The 19,783-nt window shown below is 62.1% G+C and overlaps 2 protein-coding genes across 2 annotated transcripts; one reads left to right on the forward strand and one right to left on the reverse strand.

The window, feature by feature from the left end:
* Positions 1–764: 764 nt before the first annotated feature.
* Positions 765–10,320, forward strand: CBX2 (chromobox 2). Its single transcript, XM_060645197.3, has 5 exons — positions 765–940; positions 1,013–1,056; positions 2,051–2,116; positions 4,493–4,595; positions 6,025–10,320. Exons 1-5 carry the CDS (start codon positions 869–871, stop codon positions 7,327–7,329), a joined length of 1,590 nt encoding a protein of 529 aa, XP_060501180.1. The 5' UTR covers positions 765–868; the 3' UTR covers positions 7,330–10,320.
* A 3,428-nt stretch (positions 10,321–13,748) lies between these two features.
* On the reverse strand, positions 13,749–18,707 carry CBX8 (chromobox 8). Its single transcript, XM_060645196.3, has 5 exons — positions 18,529–18,707; positions 18,094–18,137; positions 17,845–17,910; positions 17,664–17,730; positions 13,749–17,189 (listed from the first exon to the last, which is right to left on the reverse strand). The coding sequence occupies exons 1-5, from the start codon at positions 18,595–18,597 to the stop codon at positions 16,290–16,292; spliced, it is 1,146 nt and encodes a 381-aa protein (XP_060501179.1). The 5' UTR covers positions 18,598–18,707; the 3' UTR covers positions 13,749–16,289.
* Positions 18,708–19,783: the final 1,076 nt, after the last annotated feature.

The following is a 19,783-nucleotide window of genomic DNA, read 5'->3' on the forward strand; positions in this document are numbered from 1 at the left end:
CATTTCTTCAGAACCGGGAAACAAAGTAAGAAAAGGTGCAGCTGCTTTCCTCCCAACGGCGTGCCCTAAATCTTGGGGGGTGGGTCCCACTCTTCATGGCTCCAAGAAAACACGGAGCAATAGGCGTCTTCATTTGGTGCGTTTTTCTCTCCCGCCTTTGGGGGGGAAAAGGCTAGGCTGCTCCCCTGCCCCAGTACTTTGTCTCCCCTTCCTTCCCCGCCCCCGGCCCCGTTCGGCTGGCTGGCGCGCAAAACAGAGAAGACTTCTGCCCCAAGCAGAAGGGGCCCCAGTGCGGAAGGGTAGAGGGCGGGCGGGGCCCCGCAGCAGCGCCCCTCGGAGGCCGGGGCAGGAAGCGGCCGACTTCCCCCCGTTCGGGCCCGAACAATGGCTTTTTGCCCGGAAAACGAAGTTCGGAGGAGGCCGGGCGCGCCCCGGGGCGCAAGCGGGGCACGGCGGGCGGCTCCCGGGTCCCAGGCCTCGAGTTGCCCCTTCCTCCCCGCGAGGGACCCACACGCACCCCACCCCCAACCCCGGGCCCGGCCCCCGCGCGCGCGCGGGACCCCGGCCCCGGGCGCGAGGCCGAGCCCGCCGCGAACAATGCGCGCCCCGCCCCGCGCCCGCCCCCGCTCTCCCATTGGTCGGCGCCGGACGGGGGTGGCCCGCGGGGGCGGGCGCGGGCCGGGCGCGGCGCGGGGACGCGGCGGCGGTGCGCGTGCGCGGGGCGGGCCCTACGCGGGGCGGGGGCGGTGCTTTGTGTGCGGCCGGCGGGGCGCGCGGCGGCGGTGGCGGCGGCGGCGGCGGCGGCGGCGCGGGGAGCGGGGAGCGGGGAGCGGCGGGCGCCGCGGTCGGGGCGGGCGCGCGCGGCAGCATGGAGGAGCTGAGCAGCGTGGGCGAGCAGGTCTTCGCCGCCGAGTGCATCCTGAGCAAGCGGCTCCGCAAGGTGCGTGCGGCCCGGCCCGCGCCCTCCCCGCGCCCTCCCGCCCCGGCTCACGCGCCTCTTCTTTCCCTGCAGGGCAAGCTGGAGTACCTGGTCAAGTGGCGCGGCTGGTCCTCCAAGTGAGTCCCCGACGCGGCGGCGCCCGCCTTCCCGCCCGCGCCACCTCGGCCCCGGGGGGCGGGGGGGCGGGGGCGTCGGCGCGCTGGGCGGGAAGTTCGCGGGGTCCCCGCGGGCTCGGCGGGAAGGGGGCGCGCAGCCTGCGCGGGGCCGCCCTTTGTTTACGGGCCCGCGGGGCGCGGGGCTGACGGCCTCCCCCGGAAGCCCCTCCGGCCGCGGCCCGGACCCCGCGCCCCCGGCCCGCTTCCCTCCCGCGCCCATTTGTTGCTTGTGCCCCCGGGCCGCCCCGGCCCTCCGCGCGGGACGCGAGCCCCCCTCCTCCCGTCCACATTTTCCCCGCTGTAACCTGAGCTTTCTATTGATGGACGTAGGGCTCCTTTTTTTTTTTCTCTCTCTCCCCCTTTTAAAGTAAGGAAGGGTGTTTGGCATCCCCGGAAGGGGCTCTGTTTACAGCTCCTTGGGCCCACCCGTTTCCCGTTTCTTCCCGGCCCCCACTTTTCTTTCTTTGCTTTCCCCTCCCGGTGCCCTGGCCCGCGCTCACTTGGGCGCCAGCCACATTGTTCTTAATCTTTGGGCTGCGCTGCTGTGCCCCTCGGCCTTCCCCTCCCTGCATCCTGCAGCGGCCTTCCCTTCCCTTCCTGGATCCGGGCCAGGGTTTGGGGGCTTCCCTCCCGGCTACTTCCCATTTCACTGGGATTCGTTTTCCTCCCAGGGGGGGAGACCGTGGAGTTTTCCTGAAGCCTAATGTGAATTGGGGGTGGAGGTGGTGGTTTCCCTTTGAGTTTGAGGCTAAGGTGTTGGCTTCAAGACCCCCAGTCTCCAGCAATTCATCCTGGCCACGGGTAGGACTTGGGGGCACTCTGCCCCAGCACCCCTGTGCCCTTCCCCCCAGCAGGGATTGGAGGGCGACAGGGCAACCCCACTCCGGCTGTTTTCTGAAGTAGCTGGTCACTGCCTGTCTGGTGTTTCTCGACACCTTGTTTTTTCCTTTTCCAGACACAACAGCTGGGAGCCAGAGGAAAATATCCTGGACCCGAGGCTGCTCCTGGCCTTCCAGAAGAAGTGAGAAAGTTAACACCACGTGTGGGAAGGGGGACAGCGTTGGGGACACAGTGGCCTATCATAGAGCCGTGCTGGCCTTCCAGGGGTCCGGGGCTTGTGCTGTGGTCTGAGTTCCAGTAGCGGTGGTCACCAGAGGACCTTCTGTCCCATGTCTGAAGGTGCAGCAAGCCCCGAGGTCCCAGATGAGACCCTACCCCACCTTCCCTCGGCTGGCCCGCATGTGTCCAGACCTAAGAAGTCACTGAGTTAGTGCTGCTTTGGGCCTTTCTGACAGCCACGCGTGCAAAAACGAACCTTCTCGGTTCCTTCGTGAAAAGTTCTGGTTCCTCTGGTCGGCCTTTTCTGTTGAGTAATTTGCTAACAGCGCTAAGAAAAACCAGGATGACAGGTTTGCCATAAAATTAGTGACCTGGCTGCCCGGTGCTGCCTGAGGGTGCCGTTGGGCAAGAGAAGGCTCAGAGAGGGAGCCCAAACAGCATAGCAAAAAGTTACGGCTGCTGTGGTATTCTGTGCTGGAAACAACACGTCTAAGCTGTGAGCCAGGTGGGACTGAGCGCGTGCCCTTGCCAGTCTCGGGACGAATTTGCTCTTGTAATAATAATAGGTGTCATCTTTTCTTTTAGATAGGAGACTGGCGTTGAGAGAGACCTCCTTTGACCTCAGGCAAAGGGGGGGTGAGGGGCAGGCGACGGGTGGGCCTCCCACCCTGGCCCGAGGGTCCGGGGGTGGGGGGTGCTGTTCCCGAGCACGCTGGTGGAGGCAAGGTGTGGGTGCTTTGCTGGGGCTTGCCCTGTTGATAGAGGCAGATGGGTTAGTTGCCCAAAAACTTGCCCGTCTAGGGTCAGTCTGGCCAGCGTGTTCTCTGGTCCACTTTTTAACCCACTCCCCCCGCCCCCCACTGAAGCATGGTGTTTTTGGTCTTCCCAGAGAGGCCATGACAACAGGAAGAAAATAAAGCTAGGCTTTTGGCAGGGTGAGCAAACACGAGGTGAGCCTAAACTTGCTTGAATACCTTTGGAAAAGCTTATCAATAACCTGATATCTGATCATCTACTCTATAATTCATAATCCGGGTCTTGTAAGTGAGGTTGGGGGATGGGGGGGCATCTGGTCCATTTCTCTGCGAGACAGCATCCTAACTGTTGAGAGAGGGTGTGTCCTTAACTTTACTTTGGATTATTGCGCGGCAGGTAAGAACTGGGGGTTAGCAAGTGTCCAAGAGGTGTAAGGATCGAAGTACGGGGTAGTCTGGTTTCCATCATGGGGGAGAGAAATCAGAGGAGGTGGGTGTCTCCCTTCCCCTCTGCGCCCAGAAGAACCCGCACCCCTGGAAGCTAGGAGCTGGCAGTCACATGCTTGGTGTGGGGTAATGTGGCATTTTTAAGGGCAAGCCTGAGGTTCAGAATCTGCAGGTGAGGTTAACGTATCGGCAGAGGAGACCCGGAGACGGCCCTGCCCTTTTAGGAGACCAGTTAGGGGCCGCTTTGGACTCTGAGCTCTATCTGATTATACTCACTGGATTCTTTGAGAGATGCCCTTTTGGGCCCCAACGAGGTGATGTTTGTCTGTTTTAATTACCGGGAAGCTTCTCCGGATTGAGCCTCTTCCCCAGGGGTGCCCTGAAGTACAAGCTTCCTCTGGGGGTGGCAGGAGGCGGCTGTCTTGGCTTTACGACCCTGAGTCCCAGGGGTTCCCGAGCTGACTGGAGATGTCCTCCCGGAGGTGTGAGCTTTGAGCCCCAGCCACTTCGGGACTGGGCGCCTCCAGTGCTCCCGATCTAGAATACTGTCTAGGAACAGCGAGGTCCTAGGAAGAGGAACCGGGGAGGGAACTGTGTACCAGGGGCACCGGCTCTAAGAGCAGAGTCCTTGGTCCCCCCGACCTGTGCCCCGGGGACGTGTGAGCGTGGTGCAGCTGCGGAGAGGCAGAGGCTGGGGCCCGTGGTCCTTGTCTCCCTGCCTGGGTCTCTCGTTTGCAATGGTGGGGTCTCACCACGTGGGAGTTCTGGCCCCTAGCGGGCTGCGTTTTAGAAGTTCCATAAAACGTTTTTCCTGCAGGAAGTAACCGCGGTTAGCACAGGTTTGTCTGAAGGGGAGTCAGAAAACCGGAGAAGTGTTCCTTTCCCAGCTTTGCTGGAATTTCTCTCGCTTTTGCAAATGAAACGGAGGGATGGAAAACAATAAGCATATCGCACAGCGGAGGGTGTAGACCTCTGCGGTGGATACGTTAACTGACGGCCCAGGTGTTGGCGGTGAAGGTGGCGATCAGCTACCCGAGGCTCTGAGTGTCGGGCTGTTTGAAGCCCTGGGGTTCCCGTGTGGTGGGAGGGGGTGTGGGTGCGGGGCTTCTCCCACCCTGATCGGTGCCTGTCTTAAGGGAACACGAGAAGGAGGTGCAGAACCGGAAGCGAGGCAAGCGGCCGAGGGGCAGGCCCAGGAAGCACACGGTGATGTCCTGTAGCCGGCACTCCAAGCTCAAGGTGGGTGGCCGCTGGCCTGACGTGGCTCCTTCCCTCCCGGCGCTCTCTCTGGGCGGGGCGGGAGGGTTGAGGGCTTTGGGGAACAGGGATGGGGCTGCTGTGGCCGCAGAGGTGGTTCCCTTGCTCAGAAGACCCCGGCCTCAGGCTTCCTTCCTCACTTGTGCCTCTGCCAGCAGGGGGCAACAGCAAGCCCCAGCTCCTGCCCCTGCCCCTGCCCCCGCCCCCAGCAGGGCCCTGCGCTGGCCGACCCCCTCCAGAGCGGGTTTCTTGTTCGTTCTGTGTCCTTCCTACACTCCTTTCTAGTGGGCGGCAGAGTCAGACTTGTCTGCTGACCACTGTCTCACTGCTGGTGGCTCACAGGAACAGGAAGGACACCGTAGGCTCTTGTACATTCACTGAATAGACACAACTAACCAGGGCATTCGCGGGTACACGCGCACTTGGGGGCGGTGGCAGCGTCCTGCCTTCAGTTCTGAGGCAGCATGGAGCGAAAGAGTCAGGGCCTCGGTCTTGACCGTGTCTTACATTCCTTTCTCGAGGGCCCTGCCCCAGGATCTCAAAACGACACACTGTGGCCCAGAGCTCAGTCGCTTACAAAAACCGCCCTTGTGGGAGGCTGTGGAAACCTTGCTTTAAGCTTTGGGGGGGGGGGGGGGGGTCCCATGTGGGAGACTGTGGGGTGTTTAAGGAGGGAGGCGACCCAGGCCAGCCCTGTGGCTCGGGCTCCCACCAACTGGGGACCACGGAAGTGGCATCGAGGCGGTGGGCCTGGCTGGACGAGGAGGCCCTGAGGCTCTGGGCGGCCCTGGATTGTCCCCCGCCGAAGGCAGGCGAGCTTTGCCGCAGGGAGCCCGTGCTGGCTCGGCCTCCCTACGGTGCGCCTCTTGAGACGCCAAGTCAGTGGGAAGCGGGCTGCGTTACTTGCACGTGGGGAGACGCCCAGGAGATGGGAGGGCAGCAGTTTGTTTTCCTGGTCGCTGGAATGTTCTGAAGGGGTCACCTTGGGAAGCGTGACGACTGCAGCAGGGTGTCCTCTTGCGTTCGATGGCAGAGCCCTTGCACGTCTTCTCCTGCCTCCTGGCCCGAGGCCCGTGAGTTGGGTTGCCCTGCGCTTTCCCCTCTGACCTGTGTGCAGCGGAGTCTGTCCCCATCACGACCCTAGTGCCGGGGACGCGACCGCGCTGACTCTGCCCTGACTTCCTGACCCACCTGGGGTTTTTGGTGCTGTTGGTTCTGCTTTCAACTGCATTCCACGGACTCTCGGGAGGACTTTGCAAACTTTTCTGGAGCGAGGTACCGAGAAGTCGCTCCCTCTTGGCGGCTCCTCTCCTGTGGAACCCACCAGAGGTTTGGCTTGGAGGCGTCTGACGCCCTCTGGACGCCGGGGGCCCGGCTGTGGAGGTGGTGACCCCTCCCGTTCTCTTTGCAGGAACCCGACGCCCCCTCCAAGTCCAGCAGTTCCACGTCTTCGTCCACGTCTTCCTCCACCTCCTCGGACGAAGACGAAGACAGCGACTTAGACGCCAAGAGGGGTCCCCGGGGCCGCGAGACCCACCCGGTGCCTCAGAAGAAGGCCCAGATCTTGGTGGCCAAGCCTGAGTTGAAGGACCCCGTCCGGAAGAAGCGAGGCCGCAAGCCCTTGCCCCCAGAGCAGAAGGCGGCCCGGAGACCCGTGAGCCTGGCCAAGGTGCTGAAAACCACCCGGAAGGACCTGGGGACGCCGGCCGGCAAGCTGCCCCCGCCACTCAGCGCCCCCGTGGCGGGCCTGGCGGCCCTGAAGGCCCACGCCAAGGAGGCCTGCGGTGGCCCCGGCGCCGTGGCCAGCCCGGAGAACCTGGCCAGCCTCATGAAGGGCGTGGCTGGCAGTCCCAGCCGCGGTGGCATCAGCTGGCAGAGCTCCATTGTGCACTACATGAACCGAATGAGCCAGAGCCAGGCCCAGGCCGCCAGCAGACTGGCGCTCAAGGCCCAGACCGCCAGCAAGTGCGGCCTCGGGCTGGACCTCAAGGTGAGGACGCAGAAGGGGGAACTGGGGATGAGCCCCCCGGGAAGCAAAGCCCCAAAGGCCCCTGGCAGCGGGACTGTGGAGCAGAAAGGAGGAAGTGCGGGGGGGCCCCTCTATGTCCACAGCGGTGGCAAGGCCCCTGCGGGGTGCCTGGGCCCCCAGCCCGCACCCGCCCAGGAGCTGAGCCCCCAGGTCTTGGACTTACAGAGTGTCAAGAACGGCACACCGGGGGTGGGTGTGGTTGCCCGCCATGCTGCGGCCACCAAGGGCGTCCCTGCCACCAACGCGGCCACTGGGAAGAGCGCCGGGGGCGCCCCCCCCGGGGGGAGTGGGGCCAGCGTGTCCTCCGACACCAACAAGAGTGAGAAGCCGGCTTCTAGGGGGGCCGCTCTGCCCACCCCTGCAGGCAAGAGGGACTGTGTCAAAGGCAGCTCGGGCCCCGGTGGGCAGGAGGGCCACACGGGCCCCGGAGAAGTGCGCAAGGCGGCCTTGCCGTCCGAGATGAGCACCGGAGAGGAGAACAGCAGTTCCGACTCCGACCCCGACCCGGCCTCCCCGCCCGGCGCTGGACAGAACCTGTCTGTGTCTGTCCAGACCAGCCAGGACTGGAAGCCCACCCGCAGCCTCATCGAGCACGTCTTTGTCACCGACGTCACCGCCAACCTCATCACAGTCACGGTGAAGGAGTCCCCCACCAGCGTGGGCTTCTTCAACCTGAGACATTACTGATGCCCCGTAGCCGCCTGGCTGCCCGGCTCTTGCCTGCCCTTCTCTGGCCTCTGGCTTTGCTTTGATGATGGCCCTGTACCCCGGGCCCTTCCCAGGGTCCGGGTAGCCTCCTTCAAGGGCAGGCTTGGAGGGGACTCCCCGAGGCCCTGCCTGTGGCTTCAGGCAGGGTCATACCTTGATGCCTTGCCAAGGCCTGGCCTTGCCCTCGTTTCTACCTCTGGGCCTCTGCTTTCACTTCCCATATGCCTCAGGAAGTCTGCCTCCCGGGTCTCTGGCTGAACGTTTCTCAAGGCCGTCCCCTGTTGGCTGTTTGAACCGCTCTCCCTGGCTTGTGATGACAGAGTAGTGGTCAGCCTTCCTCTGGATTTCCCAGGGGCGCGGCTGTTAGAGGAGAGATCCAGTTGGTCGTTCCTGCCCGGCGGTGGGGAAGGAACGTGTACTGGGAAATTGGGGTGGAGGGGGGGGTCGGGCCTTGAAGGACGGCGTGCGGGCTCAGCTAGGTTTTTAGAAGATGGGCCGTGGGCCAGGTAAGGGACCTCACCAGTCAGGACTCCCCTCAGTGCCTGAGCTGCCAAGGACCAGGGGTCTGCCTGCCTCCTTGTCCCTGCCCCCATGTCGACACCAGAGGGCCGTGGCCTGAATGTAGGCTGGCTGTAGCCGTGCTCGGGAGCCCTGCAGACCTCCCTTGGTGCCCTGTAAGCCTGGTTCAGGTTAACGACTGCGGCACCGAAATGTCTTAGAAGTCAGATCTGGGAGGGGCCCGTCTCGTAGCTGTTTGATCTAGAGCCTCCCCATTATGGGGAGAAGCAGAAGGGTGTCTCTGGCTGCCCTCCTTTCTGCCGTTCGTGCCAGGACAGCCCAGCCGGGGTCCCACAGAGGGCCTCTGAGAGCCCCTGGAAGGTGGGAGTGTGGGCAGATGCTTAGCCCAGCTCCCTCCCACGGCAGCCTCTCCCCCCAGGTGGACACCCCCCGCCCTGCTCCCTGACAATCCCTCCCGCCTTTGGGGGTTCTGTGTGCTCCCTCCCAGCTGCAAGGCTGTACCCTCGGACCATTTGGAAGTGGGGCACAATCTGGGCGCCCCACCTGTTGGAGGGCCCCCAGGAAAGGGCAAATCTGCCTGCCCCCAGACAGCCGAGTCTGGGAGCTGTCTTGTGTGGCCTGTGGCAGAAAAGTGGGTCAAGGAGTGGGGACGCTGGGTCTTTGTGATGCCAAAAGAAAAGTGGAGGTGTGGGTCCTCCTCTGCCTCGGCTGTCAGTGACAGTGACGGCCAGCCAGCAGGTGTGGGCATGCCCTCTGTCCTGTTGCCTTGATCACAGGGGAGCCCAGACTTACACAGCGGGCTCTGCTCTCTGAGGGGCGCGCCTGCCAGACCTCCAGCCCCCCTAGTCCCTCACCCTGCGCGCCAAATAGAAAGATGGCTTTTGTGAACCTGAATCGATTTCAACAGTGTGCCTTTGGGGACAGACACGTGTCCAGGACCTCACCAAGGGGCATCCAGATGTAGCTTCCAGATTTCCTGCGCGGTAGCTGTGCTGGGCTGCGGCAGGGAGGGGTGCCCATCTGGGCAGATCCGGAGGGCTGGGGGTCCCAGACAGCCAGGCTAAAAGCTGGAAAGTGGGAGGAAGGGATCGCGGCTCACACTGCACGGTCTGGAAGAAAGGGGTCCCGGCACACTGGGCCACTGGCACCAGCTCCCCCTCCGGTTCCCAGGCACCCACGTGCTCCCTGGCTGTGAAGAGAGGGCTCCCCCTCAGGGGGGCTCACCGGCTCCTGGTTTTTCAGCTCCTTTTGTGCCAGGCACTGTGCTGCCTTAGAGGCCGCAAAGCCAGGCCAGCAGCGGCTCCCCAGGCCTCTGGGACAGCCCGGGCTCCCGTGAGCTGTCGGACAAACGTGTGTCTGCACCAAACCCCGATGCGGTGCCTTTCTGTTTACCAGCTACTATAATCCCAAAGTCGAATCTGCAAACACCTTACTCCCAGCCACTTTGCCTTGCTGTGTTGTGTGGTTTTCATTCTGGTGCTTCTGACTCCACGTGGTTCGTGTTTAAAAGGGTGTGTGTGTGTGTGTGTGCGCGCACGCGTGCAGGCATGACTGCCTTCACTGAAGAGTTGACCGTCACGTTTACCAATAAAAGTAGTACTTTTTTATTTGCTGCTATGTGTACATGTGTGTGGTGTGCGTGTGGGTGGGCGGGTGTGTGTGTGGCTGGGCATCCATCAGTTCCGTCTGGTTCGAGACCCCTCGTTTCTTTAATCTGCAGGGTCTTCTCCGTGGACCGCATCACAGTGTATGCTGAGTGGGTGTTTTTATACTGTCGTGTCTTTGTTTGCTCGTAACGGATAGGAAGAAGTGCCCAGTCTGTCCTCTTAAGAGGATTTGACCTATTTTTATATATATTTTTTGGTACCAAAAAGAGCGTTCCTTGTTTCGGTTACGCTCAAAGTTCTGACCTGGGCCTAGAGGTTTCATTAGGGGGAGATGGGAAGGACCAGAGCTTTGGACCAGTGCCGATTGCTGGCTTGATTTGTGTTTTTTAATTAAAAAAAGAAATTCATGTACGCCACTCCTAATTGCTTTAAACTACGGCTGTTCGCTTTTTTAAAAGGACAAAAGTGAATAGGTTATGGCCCTGGGAAGCTTACAATCTTTGTTGAAATCAGAGCAGCCCAGCCCCCATATTCAATCAGGACCTACCAGTTAGAATGCTTCCCCCAGGAAGCCCACAGTGGTTTGGGGGGAGGGGTGGGAGGAGGGGCAAAGTAGTGTGCCTAGATGACCAGATATTTTGCTCAAATACATCTAAAGATTCGGTTGCTTTTCTAGTATTTTTGGAGAACTAACACTAGGCATACGTTGCAGGTTTTTTGTTTTTTGGGGTTTTTTTGACGTTAATTTATTTTGCAGGGGAAAGACATTAGTGAATGGTGTCAGGTTTTTGTCTTACTTTCTGTTAATTTTTAGTATATCAATAAATACTGTTTTTCACTTGTCCGCCTGGTGTACCTCGTGAGTGATGCCTGGGAACAATTGCCTTCACTTTCCCTTTCTTGAGGCAAAAGCCATCTCTGGACACAGACTGAATCATGGGACCAAAAAAACAAAAACAAAAACCAAAGCTTTCGGAGAGGGTTATAGCCCCTTTCCCGGAGAGCAGAAAAACGTGTTTTGTTTTGTTTTGTTTTCTCAACAAAGGGATGGGGTTGATTCTCAAGGTGAACCCCTCCATCGGCAGTTTACACGGGGTGATTTGGAAACGTCTGGAGAGGATTCTGGCTGTCACAACTGGGGGGCAGGGGCAGTGTTGGTCGCTACTGGCACTTTGTGGGTAGAAGCCAGGGACGCTGCCATACAGAATAAACTCACTTTGAAACCTCTCCCAGAAAGTGACGTTTTAAGTAAAAAAGAAAAAAAAAAGATCCTGTGTTGGAAAGTTACTCAAACCCTAGAGTCCGCCACGTGGGGCACCGGCTATAAAGTCCCACGGGAGTCACCGTGGCGCTCCAGAGGCTTCCAGTCCCTGCTGCTACTGTGCTCCTCGCTCGTAGCTCATCATAAAGAGATGATTGCTCATTACGAACCTTCCCTGGGTCTGTAAGGTTTGCATCACCCAACGCACGAATTTGTTCATAAATTTCAGCCTCCAGGGAGAACCGAGCTCCCTTTGAAGTGGAGGCAGAAGAGGGGTCTGGCTGCTGGCCACCACTAGTTGAAAGGCTAGTTGGGGCAAAGGCCTGAACGTTTTCCTTCCGGCAGAGCTTCCCACCACAAATACCAACGCAGCCCACTCTCCAGAAGAGGCCTGAGGATTTGACGTGAGGCTCTTGCAGGGAGGGCTCCAGGCCTGTTCTTTTCGCTGTCCCTGCAGACGCTGGAGCTGTTTTGTTTTGGAGAAGGTGGGCAGGGATGACGCTAGGCGTCCTGTCCTCTCTCTATGGCTTTTGAGAGCTGCGGGAAGGGGTGGGGATGGCCGGGGAGGAGTAGGCGAGCCGAGCGGAGCCCGGTTGTCCAGAGGCTCCGCCAGACGGGTGCGGGGCCCTGACCCACACCGGCCTTTGTTCGTTTCTGCGCCGCTGATCTGATGGCCTAATCCACCGCCTTCCCAGAAGAATGGGCTGGGCTGCCAAGGGCCCCGGCCCGGCCCTCGGCCTCCCCCCGGACTCAGCCCCGCGCTGTCGGGTCCAGCCCCAGGGCGCCTGGCGCGATGGGTCAGCAAGGCTCCGAGGACGCGGATCCCGCCGGCTGAACACCCCCTTCCTGTCCGCAAGGGAGGGGCGCAGAGGGGGCGCCCACCGTGGCCCACTGTGGCGCGCTTTTGGGTGGGGGAGACGAGTCTTTCCCGGCTCATTTGGAAACCCAGGAAGGCACTTCGCGAATCGAAAGGCCGGGAGGGGGTGGGCGCCGGGAGAGGGACTGAGGCTATCGCCTCTAGAGGGCGCGCGCGACCCGCGGAGTTCGAGCCTCTGGCTCTTGGGACGCGCGGGGGGACAGTCCCCACCTCGGGCTCCGAGCTGCCCCCGGGAACCGAATGGCGCGATCCCCACCCCGACTGCTCCCGGGTGCCCCTGGCTACCTCCAATTCCGAAGTCTTGGGAAGAAAGCCCCGGCCCCAACCCACGGCCTCTTCCCCGTGTCCAGGCCCCCGAGGCTGGACGCCGTGGAGCGCCGCCAAGCACGGAGCAGCTCCCATCCCAGACTCCAGCTGGATCCGAGGCCCCCTCTGGGCCTGGAGGACTTTTTGGTGAGAGGAGGAAATCAGAGCTTGAGCCCCCGAAACGCCCGGTGCCGGCCTTCTCGCCGTCGGGTCTCGCGCGCACAGCACAGGGCCTCGACCAGGATCCGTGCGCTGTGAGCACCAAAGGGACAGAGAGCCACAAAGATTCCAGTTCAACCGGCGGCAGCCACAGGAGCCGGCCCGGCCCTAGGGACGCAGGCGAGCCGACCCAGGACGGAGGCGGCACCGCGGGCCAAGGCCTCCCCCGCTGGTCGCTTTCTCCGAGAACCTGCCCAGGGAACGGAGACCGCGGAAGGAGCTCTCGGTCAACGCAGAGGGTGCCGGTGCCCAGGTGGCCGGGAAGTGGGGGCTGAGTCGGAGCCCTCCATTCTTCCCGAACATGAGCCCACTCCGCTGTCCAGACGCCCAGGAGAGGTCGCTTGAGGGAGTCCCGGCCGAGCAGCTGGGCCACAGCTCAGGGGCTGGTCGCCCTCCGCGCCCCTCGCCGGCCTCCCCACTCCATCCCCGCCCCGGACTCCGCCCGCAGAGGGCGCGGGCCCCTCAAGCCCGTAGGGCGCTCAAGGCCCCGAGACCCGCTGCCCAGAGCCTCCCACCCCCACCACCCCCCCCCCCCACCTCCCCGCCGGCGCAGGTCGCTCCCCACCTCCCGGATCCTCCCACTGGGCTCTCAGAATTGGGGAAGGAGGCGCGGAGAGCACCGTCAAGGGCGGGGTCCCCAATCGGTTGGCCGAGGACAGAAGATGCGCGGGCGAACGCGTCCCCACGCCCCTCCCTTCGCGCTCTGCCAGGGCGCCTAGGTCGGGGCTTCCCTGCGCGACAAGGCCCGCGGCGGCTTCGGGGGAGGTATTGGGACTTTGCGGTGGCCGCCTTGGGGTCCGGGAGGCGGCTCTCCTCTGCCGCCCCACGCCCGCGCCCAGCAAAGTCTTCTTGGGCCGGGAAGGGCCGAGAACCCCCCCATCCCCACCCTGCGCTCTGCTCTCCCCCGACCGCGCCTCGCCCGGCGTTGGGGCTTTTACACCCCAAGAAGGCCGGGGACGGCGATGCTGGCGGGGGGCGGGGGGCGCGGGGCTGCGCCGCGGCAGCCCAGGTTCACTAATCACATCAGCCTGCTCTGCGCCGGCTCCAAGCAGTCAGTTGCCTAGCAATACCCGCGAATTCAATTCCTCAATCAATAGGCGCGAGGCGCTGCATTTCGGGGAGCGCTGGCGAGGCTGGGTGGGTCTGGGGGGCGGGTCCCGCGACAGCACCGGGAAGCAGGCCGAATGACCCGGGGCGCGCGGCTTGGGGGCGCCCGGGCCTCGGGGACCAGCGACGTCGGGCCTAGGGGTGGGGCGCGCGGGGGGAAGCCCCGCCAGAAGAAAGGGGACCCGAGAGGTCGCGCCCGTCCTCCTGGGGTCCCCGAGTTCCACCTGGGCCCCAGAGAAACGCGGCCGCTGGGTGAGGAAAGGCACGACCCCCACCCCCCACCCCAGGAGGCTAAGGAGGGTCACACCCCACTCCCTCCGGGGCCAGTCTCTCCCCCCTCCCCTAGTTGGGAAGTTCCCCCGGTTGGGGAAGGGCCTTTGCGGCGCGGGGATCCTCCCGGGCCCACGGGGCCCAAGGTGGGGTTGGGTGGGATGGGCAAGGAGAGAGGAAGAAAGGGTCCTCTCTCCCGGGGCTACGCTTCCCTCTGCTCGAGTTGGGGGGGGGGGGGGAGAAAACAATAAAACCGAGACACGTCTCTATTTACAAAGTATATATTTAAACACGTAGAAAGCGGTATTGGGTACAGACATTCACGACCGCAGAAGATAGGTACCGAAGCTTCACTCTTGAGCTGAGGCGGGGGTCGATTCGAGATTTGTACACATCTTAGAATTAAATAAACCCAACACGCGCGCACATCCCGCGCGGTTGCAGACTCCCAGCCAAGCGGCCCTGGCCCCCGCCCTCCCACCCCCCAGGTCAGCGTCGCAAGAGCGAGCGGAGAAGACACACACGCACGGCCACGGACAGACGGCGGACAGAGGGGGCTCCGGGAGCAGAACCAGGCTGGCCAAGGAACGTCGGAGGGAAGGGGCAAAGTCAGCCCCGAGGGAGGGACACGGGAGCCAAGAGGGCGAGGGACAAAAGGAAGGCGGCAGCCAGGTAAAGACACGCGTCCCCGAGTTACCGTCCACTGGGTAACAGACATGCCCCTTCGAAGAAGCTTCGTCTGAAAACAGCGTCCACATTTAAATAGATACACTTGGTCAACGGCGCTTCTTTATACAAAGTCTAAAATACCAGTCTGACAAATGTGAGCAGATAAAAATCCCCATTCGAGGGGCTTCTCTTTATAGGCGCAATTTGATATTCAAAAACAAATAAAATCATGTAGTACACCGTTTTCCCCTTTTTTTCCTTTTTTTTTTTTTTAAACCCCCTCTCTTTAAAGGCAAGAAAGTCTGGGGGAGAGAGGGAGATGGGAAGATGGGGGTGCGGAGGACAAGGCTGGCGTGCCCACTCTGTACCCCCATCCAGAAGCTCCCCCCAGCTCCGGCCCCCTGCCTCTCTCGTCCAGAGTCTGTGCTTCCTCCCGTGCGCCGGGCCCCCCTGCTCTCCCTCGACAAGCAGGGGGGCAGTCAGATCTCCCTAGCCCTTTCAGTGCGGGGGAGGCCGGGGAGGCCGCAGGATCAGCCCTCCAAGGGACGGAGGTGTGTGTGCGGGGGGAGGACAGATTTGTGCTTTCGAGTCAAAAGAGGGGCGCGCGTCCTGCGTCCCTGGAGCGCACGGGGGCGCCCCGGGCCCCGCCGCCGCGCACGGCCTCCCCCGCCGCGGGCCGTCTCTTTTCAACTCCCGCTCCTCCCGCCCCCTTTGGCGGAGTCTGAATGTCGAGTTCAAATAGAGAACACTCCGCGAATCGAAAAGGCCTATAAATTATAGCTTTTGCTCTTAAGAAGTTGGGGGGGGGGGGAGGAAAAAGCAAAAGTTCTGATGCGCATTCTTGGATGAAAACCTCGCCTCGCCCCTCCTTTCCCCTCGCCCGCCGGAGCCGCCGGGAGGCGAGTCCTGCCCGGCTCCTAGAGCCCCGAGCCCAGACCCTGCACCGCACTCCCGGCCGGGCCCGCCGCCGCGCCTCCCTCCGTGGGTCCCGCAGGGTGGGCCTGTGTGGCCGTGCGTCCATCCGAGAGCCGGCGGCCCGCCCTCCCCGAGGGAGTGAGGCTAGTCCAACTCTTCCTGGGAGGTGGGGGCCACCGTCTCTTCTCCTGGCGAAGCTAGAGTGCGCGAAAAGGAAAAGCCCGCCCCCAAACACTTTTCCTGTAAAACAACAACTGTCTCGAACTCTGGGCACTGACATGCAATCCTCCCAATTTATCCTGGCATTTCGGGAATGTAAACAGATTCGCTGGGTTTCTTTTCTTTCTGTGGAGTAAGGAAAGGAATCGAGGGAACTGGGCGAGTTTATCCACATTACATACACACGATCTGATCTGCGTGTGTAACACACACATCTCCCTTAAAGTGCATTTCCTGGTGTGGTCCCCGGGGCGGGGGTGGGGGTGGGGGGTAGCAATCTGCTGTTCCCCAACCACCTGCAACTCTCTAACTTTTTACCTTCAACATCACACACAAAAGTTATTCAAGTTAATACTTTTTTCCAACAGACTTCTTAATCTTAAAAAAAAAAAGGCAAAACAGACTGACCCCACCCCCTTTTTTTCTGATTGGGGAGCTAATCTTTTGTTGGCCTGGTGGGCCAATGGGAAGAGAGAAAAAATCCGGGTCCTGCCTTGGTTCCAGGGGTCTGCCTTGGGGCTGTGGGAAAAGGGAGGAGGGGCGAGGTGGGTAGGCCAGTCCCTCCAGACACGATCAGAGAGTCCAGTACCTAGGTCCCCAAACTCCTTAGTGCTCTGGGTGGCTGAGGGGCGGCGACTCAGCCCGTCTGCCCCAACTAAACCACGCTGAGTCTCTCTCTCTCTCTCTCTGCTTGTTTAAATAAAACAACTTCAAGAGTTGAAATATATATATTTAGATATTTTTTCTTAAATAACATATTTACATCTAATAGAAAATATAACTCTAGAGATAATCTTTCCAACCAAAACTGAGGGGAGGGAGGAGAAATGGAAAGGACTGGGGTATGTGAAGTTAGGGACAGGGCCAGCCCGGAAGGCCGCCTCCCACCCAGAAATAAAAAGCATTAGGCCAAGTTTGCACTCCCACTCTCTCTCCTGCTCTCTTGTCCTGCGATCACCCACCCAGCAATTCATCTTTTCTCTTTAAAAAAGCCTTGGTCCGTGTTACTTTCCTTAATGGTGACGGTCAAAAAGTTTGAGGTCACGTCGGTGACCACCACCTTCTCCAAGTTGGTCAGAGAGGGACTCCAGGATTCCTCCTCTGGGTCCCCCAGGATTCTGGCCACTGGGATCCTGGCGATGAGGGAGGGCCTTCCCCCCTGGGCCCCCATGTCCCGATACAAGCCCCCCACAGAGCCAGGAGTGCCTGAGCCATGCCGGACCCGAGGGCCACCAGGGTCCAGGGTGCCCTGGCCTCTGGCCTCCAGGAAGGTCGCCCTGTGCTTTATGACCCTGGCCGGAAAGGTGTCCACTGCCAGCTTGCCTGTGGCCTCGGCTGGGCTGGGGCTGGCCACACCGCACTGGGCCAGGTCCGAGTCCTGCCTCCGGGCCAGCTGGATCACGCTGTGGCCAGCTGGGAACTTTCCTGCCCCGGAAGGGGCCTCGTCCAGCTTCCTGCCCTTGAGGTAATCTCCGAGGCCATCACTGGGTTCTCCCAAGGGCCTCTGCGAGGGGTCCAGGAGCTCCTTCCGGGGCTTGGGGCCTCGCTTCTTGGAGCTGTCTCCCGGCGAGCTGGGCTTGTCATCCGTGCGGCTGGTACCCCGCTCACGCTCCCGCTCCCTCTCTCGTTCCCGCTCGCGCTCGCGTTCCCTCTCCCGCTCTCGGTCCCGGTCCCGAGGGGGCTCCACTCGGCAGGTGCTGCTGGTGCTGCTGCTGCTTCCCGGCGGGGACAGACCCATGTTCCGAAGGCCCTCACGTGCCCGGGATGTAGAGGCCAGGTCCTGGGGCGAGCGTCCAGGGTAGGGGATCCGGATGCCCCGGGCCGAGTCACTCCGGAACTCATAAGTTTTGGCCTTTGCTTTGGCCTGGGCCTGCAAGAGAGAAGGCATGTCGAGAGCAGACCAGGGCCCTGCCCACTCCCCCAGGACCCTTCTTCCAGCGGGGGTGGGGGGGGGCGGGGGGGGGGGCCTCCCTGCTTCACCCTCTGATGCCTCCGGATTTCTCTATGGGTGGGGGTGGGGCTTAGGGGCAGCAGTCTGGGGGAAGCAGAGAATTTGTCTGGAAGCAGCCATTTGCAGAAAGCGCACTTCTTGCTTGTATTTGATTATATGTCTATTTGGGATGGCTGTGGGCCGAATCCTAGTGTGCTGAACCCCTTCCCCCAAGACACCTCTGGGCACTGCCACTGACCTGGTGACAGCCTGTCTGGGGACTCCTTCCTAGATTACAAATAGCCAAGAGCAGTGGACACCCCCAAAGCTCCCTAAGCCCTCAGAGCCCCCTTCCCCACCCCCCCCAAATGACACTGTAACATTGCTGCCCACCATTGGATACTGCCCTCCTACCTTGAGAAGGAAGGTTTTGGGTTTGGGTCCTCGCTTTTTGGGGCCATAGAGCTCCATCTCCCGTTCCCTAGAGAAAGGAAGGAAAGAGAAAGGGGTGTGTGAGTAAAGAACCTAGTGGGACTCCAGTCCAGGTTGGACCCATGTTCCCAAGTGAGAGTCTGAGGCTTGAAAGGGCCTGTACCTTTCCTCAAAGGCTGCGAGCAGGCGAGCATCCAGGATGTTTTCTTCGGGTTCCCATGTGCTGTACCTAGAGGAAATCAGGAAGAAATGGGCGTCAGTCCCGGGAACAGGGAAAGAGCGGCGGGGGTGTGTGTACGTCTGTAACTTTTCTTGTTGCATTGTATTGTATTTCAATGTAAAGGGAAAAAGAGGAAGAAAGAAACCTCCCGAACAACAGTCTGGGGTTGAGAATTGCACATAACCTACTTACTTCTGCGACCAGCCCTTCCATTTTACGAGGTATTCCATGCGTCCCTGCGGATGCAAAGGGGGAAAATGCGTGTGTGCAAGGGGAGAAATGCATGACGAGGACACAAGAAATGCATGCAAAAAATGCATGCACCAAATGAATGCGCGAAATCCCATCGCGAAAGGCACGCGCTCGCTGCATCACCCCCTGCACGAAACGCTGCACAAAGTGCATGCACCGGCATTCATCCCCCCACCCCGCCCCCCACCCATGCAATCTGTGCATCGCTGCAAGTCTAAGGAAAGCGCTTGGGCTCAGAGCCGCCGCCGCCGCCGCCACGGCCGCGGCCGCTGCTGGGACCTGGGGGAAGGGAAGCTGGGCTGCAGCAGGAGGAGGGAACCCAGGCCGGGAGGGGAGGGCTCGGCCAGCCTCGGTCCAAGGCCCGGGGGTACCTACTTTCCGTATGCGCCGCTTCAGGAGGGCTTCGGCCGCGAACACCCGCTCCCCCACCGCTGAAAGCTCCATGTTGACTCGCCGCTTCCCCCCTTGGCCGCTTCCAGGAGCAGAAAAGCAGCAGCCAGCGCACGACAGACCATAATACTCTCCCGCTGACGTCAGTTCTCCTCCCCCTCCCGCGCGCCCGCTCCCTCCCCGCCCCCCTCCCGCGCGCCCGCTCCCCCTCCCCTCCCGCCCCGCGCTTCCTCCGGCCCCACGTGTTGCTAACGACGTTGCTAAAGCGGAGCGGCTGGGGCCTGCGCCTCTGCGCGCCGATTGGGCGAGCTCCGGGCCACGCCCCTCTCCCTTTCTCCCCCGCGTTGCTACGTGACCCGCGTTCCAATCGCCAGGGGGCGGAGTCCGAGGCTACTCCAGAGACTGAACGCGAGGGGGTGGGGGCCGCCGCCGGAAGTGACGTCGCCGGGAGGGCGGGCCCGGCCGCTGTCAGTCTGCGGGGCTGGCGAGGGGGCCGTCCACCCTCTGTCCTGGCCGGGGCCCCCTCCCCCGCCACCAAGATGTCCCTCCGGTGCCCCGCGTCCCCCAAGGCGCTCGCTGGGACCCCCGCGGTGGTGTCAGCCAGGCCCCGCCCCCTCTGCAGACCCCGGCCGCCCCACCCCCACCGCGCGGACTCGCGCCCTCCCCTCCCCCCACAGCCGCCGCCCGCGCCGCACAATGCACAATGCACAGGTGCTGGGGCTCCGCGGGCCGCGCCGGCACCCCGAGAGCCGGCCACGCGCCCCGACCCCGCTCCCTCCTGGCCCCCTCACCCCTTCCGCACACCCGACCCTCGGTCTCCATGACAACGGCCTCCCCCGCCGCCGCCAGCCCCATCCCGCTAACAAATCAATGTGCCTGTGTCTCGGTCTCCTGTCGCGCAGCCCTGCCCTCGGCCACCCTCCGGGCCCTGCGAGTCGAGCTGGGCTCCAGCGCTCACTCCCAGCTCGGAAGCCGAACGCAAGACCTAGTGGACACCCGCTGTCTCCCCGCCCCCACCCAGCCTTCCCGCGTCCCAGGACCCCGCGGGGGACGTCGCGCGCCTTCTTCCAGCCCCCTGACTCGTCCCCGACGCCCGCAGCCACCTGCCCCTGCCTCCAGCCCGTGCTGCTCGTCCCCGCCAGGCCCCGGCCCTGCGCGTCGCCAGCCCCAACCCAGCCGCTCCTTGCCCCCGGCCGGCCTGGGTGTGTTGGGGGGCTGGGGGGAGGGCGTGGACGACCAC

Source organism: Panthera onca, chromosome E1 (assembly GCF_046562875.1).
Source record: "Panthera onca isolate mPanOnc1 chromosome E1, mPanOnc1 haplotype 2, whole genome shotgun sequence".
Classification (NCBI taxonomy): Eukaryota; Metazoa; Chordata; class Mammalia; order Carnivora; family Felidae; genus Panthera; species Panthera onca.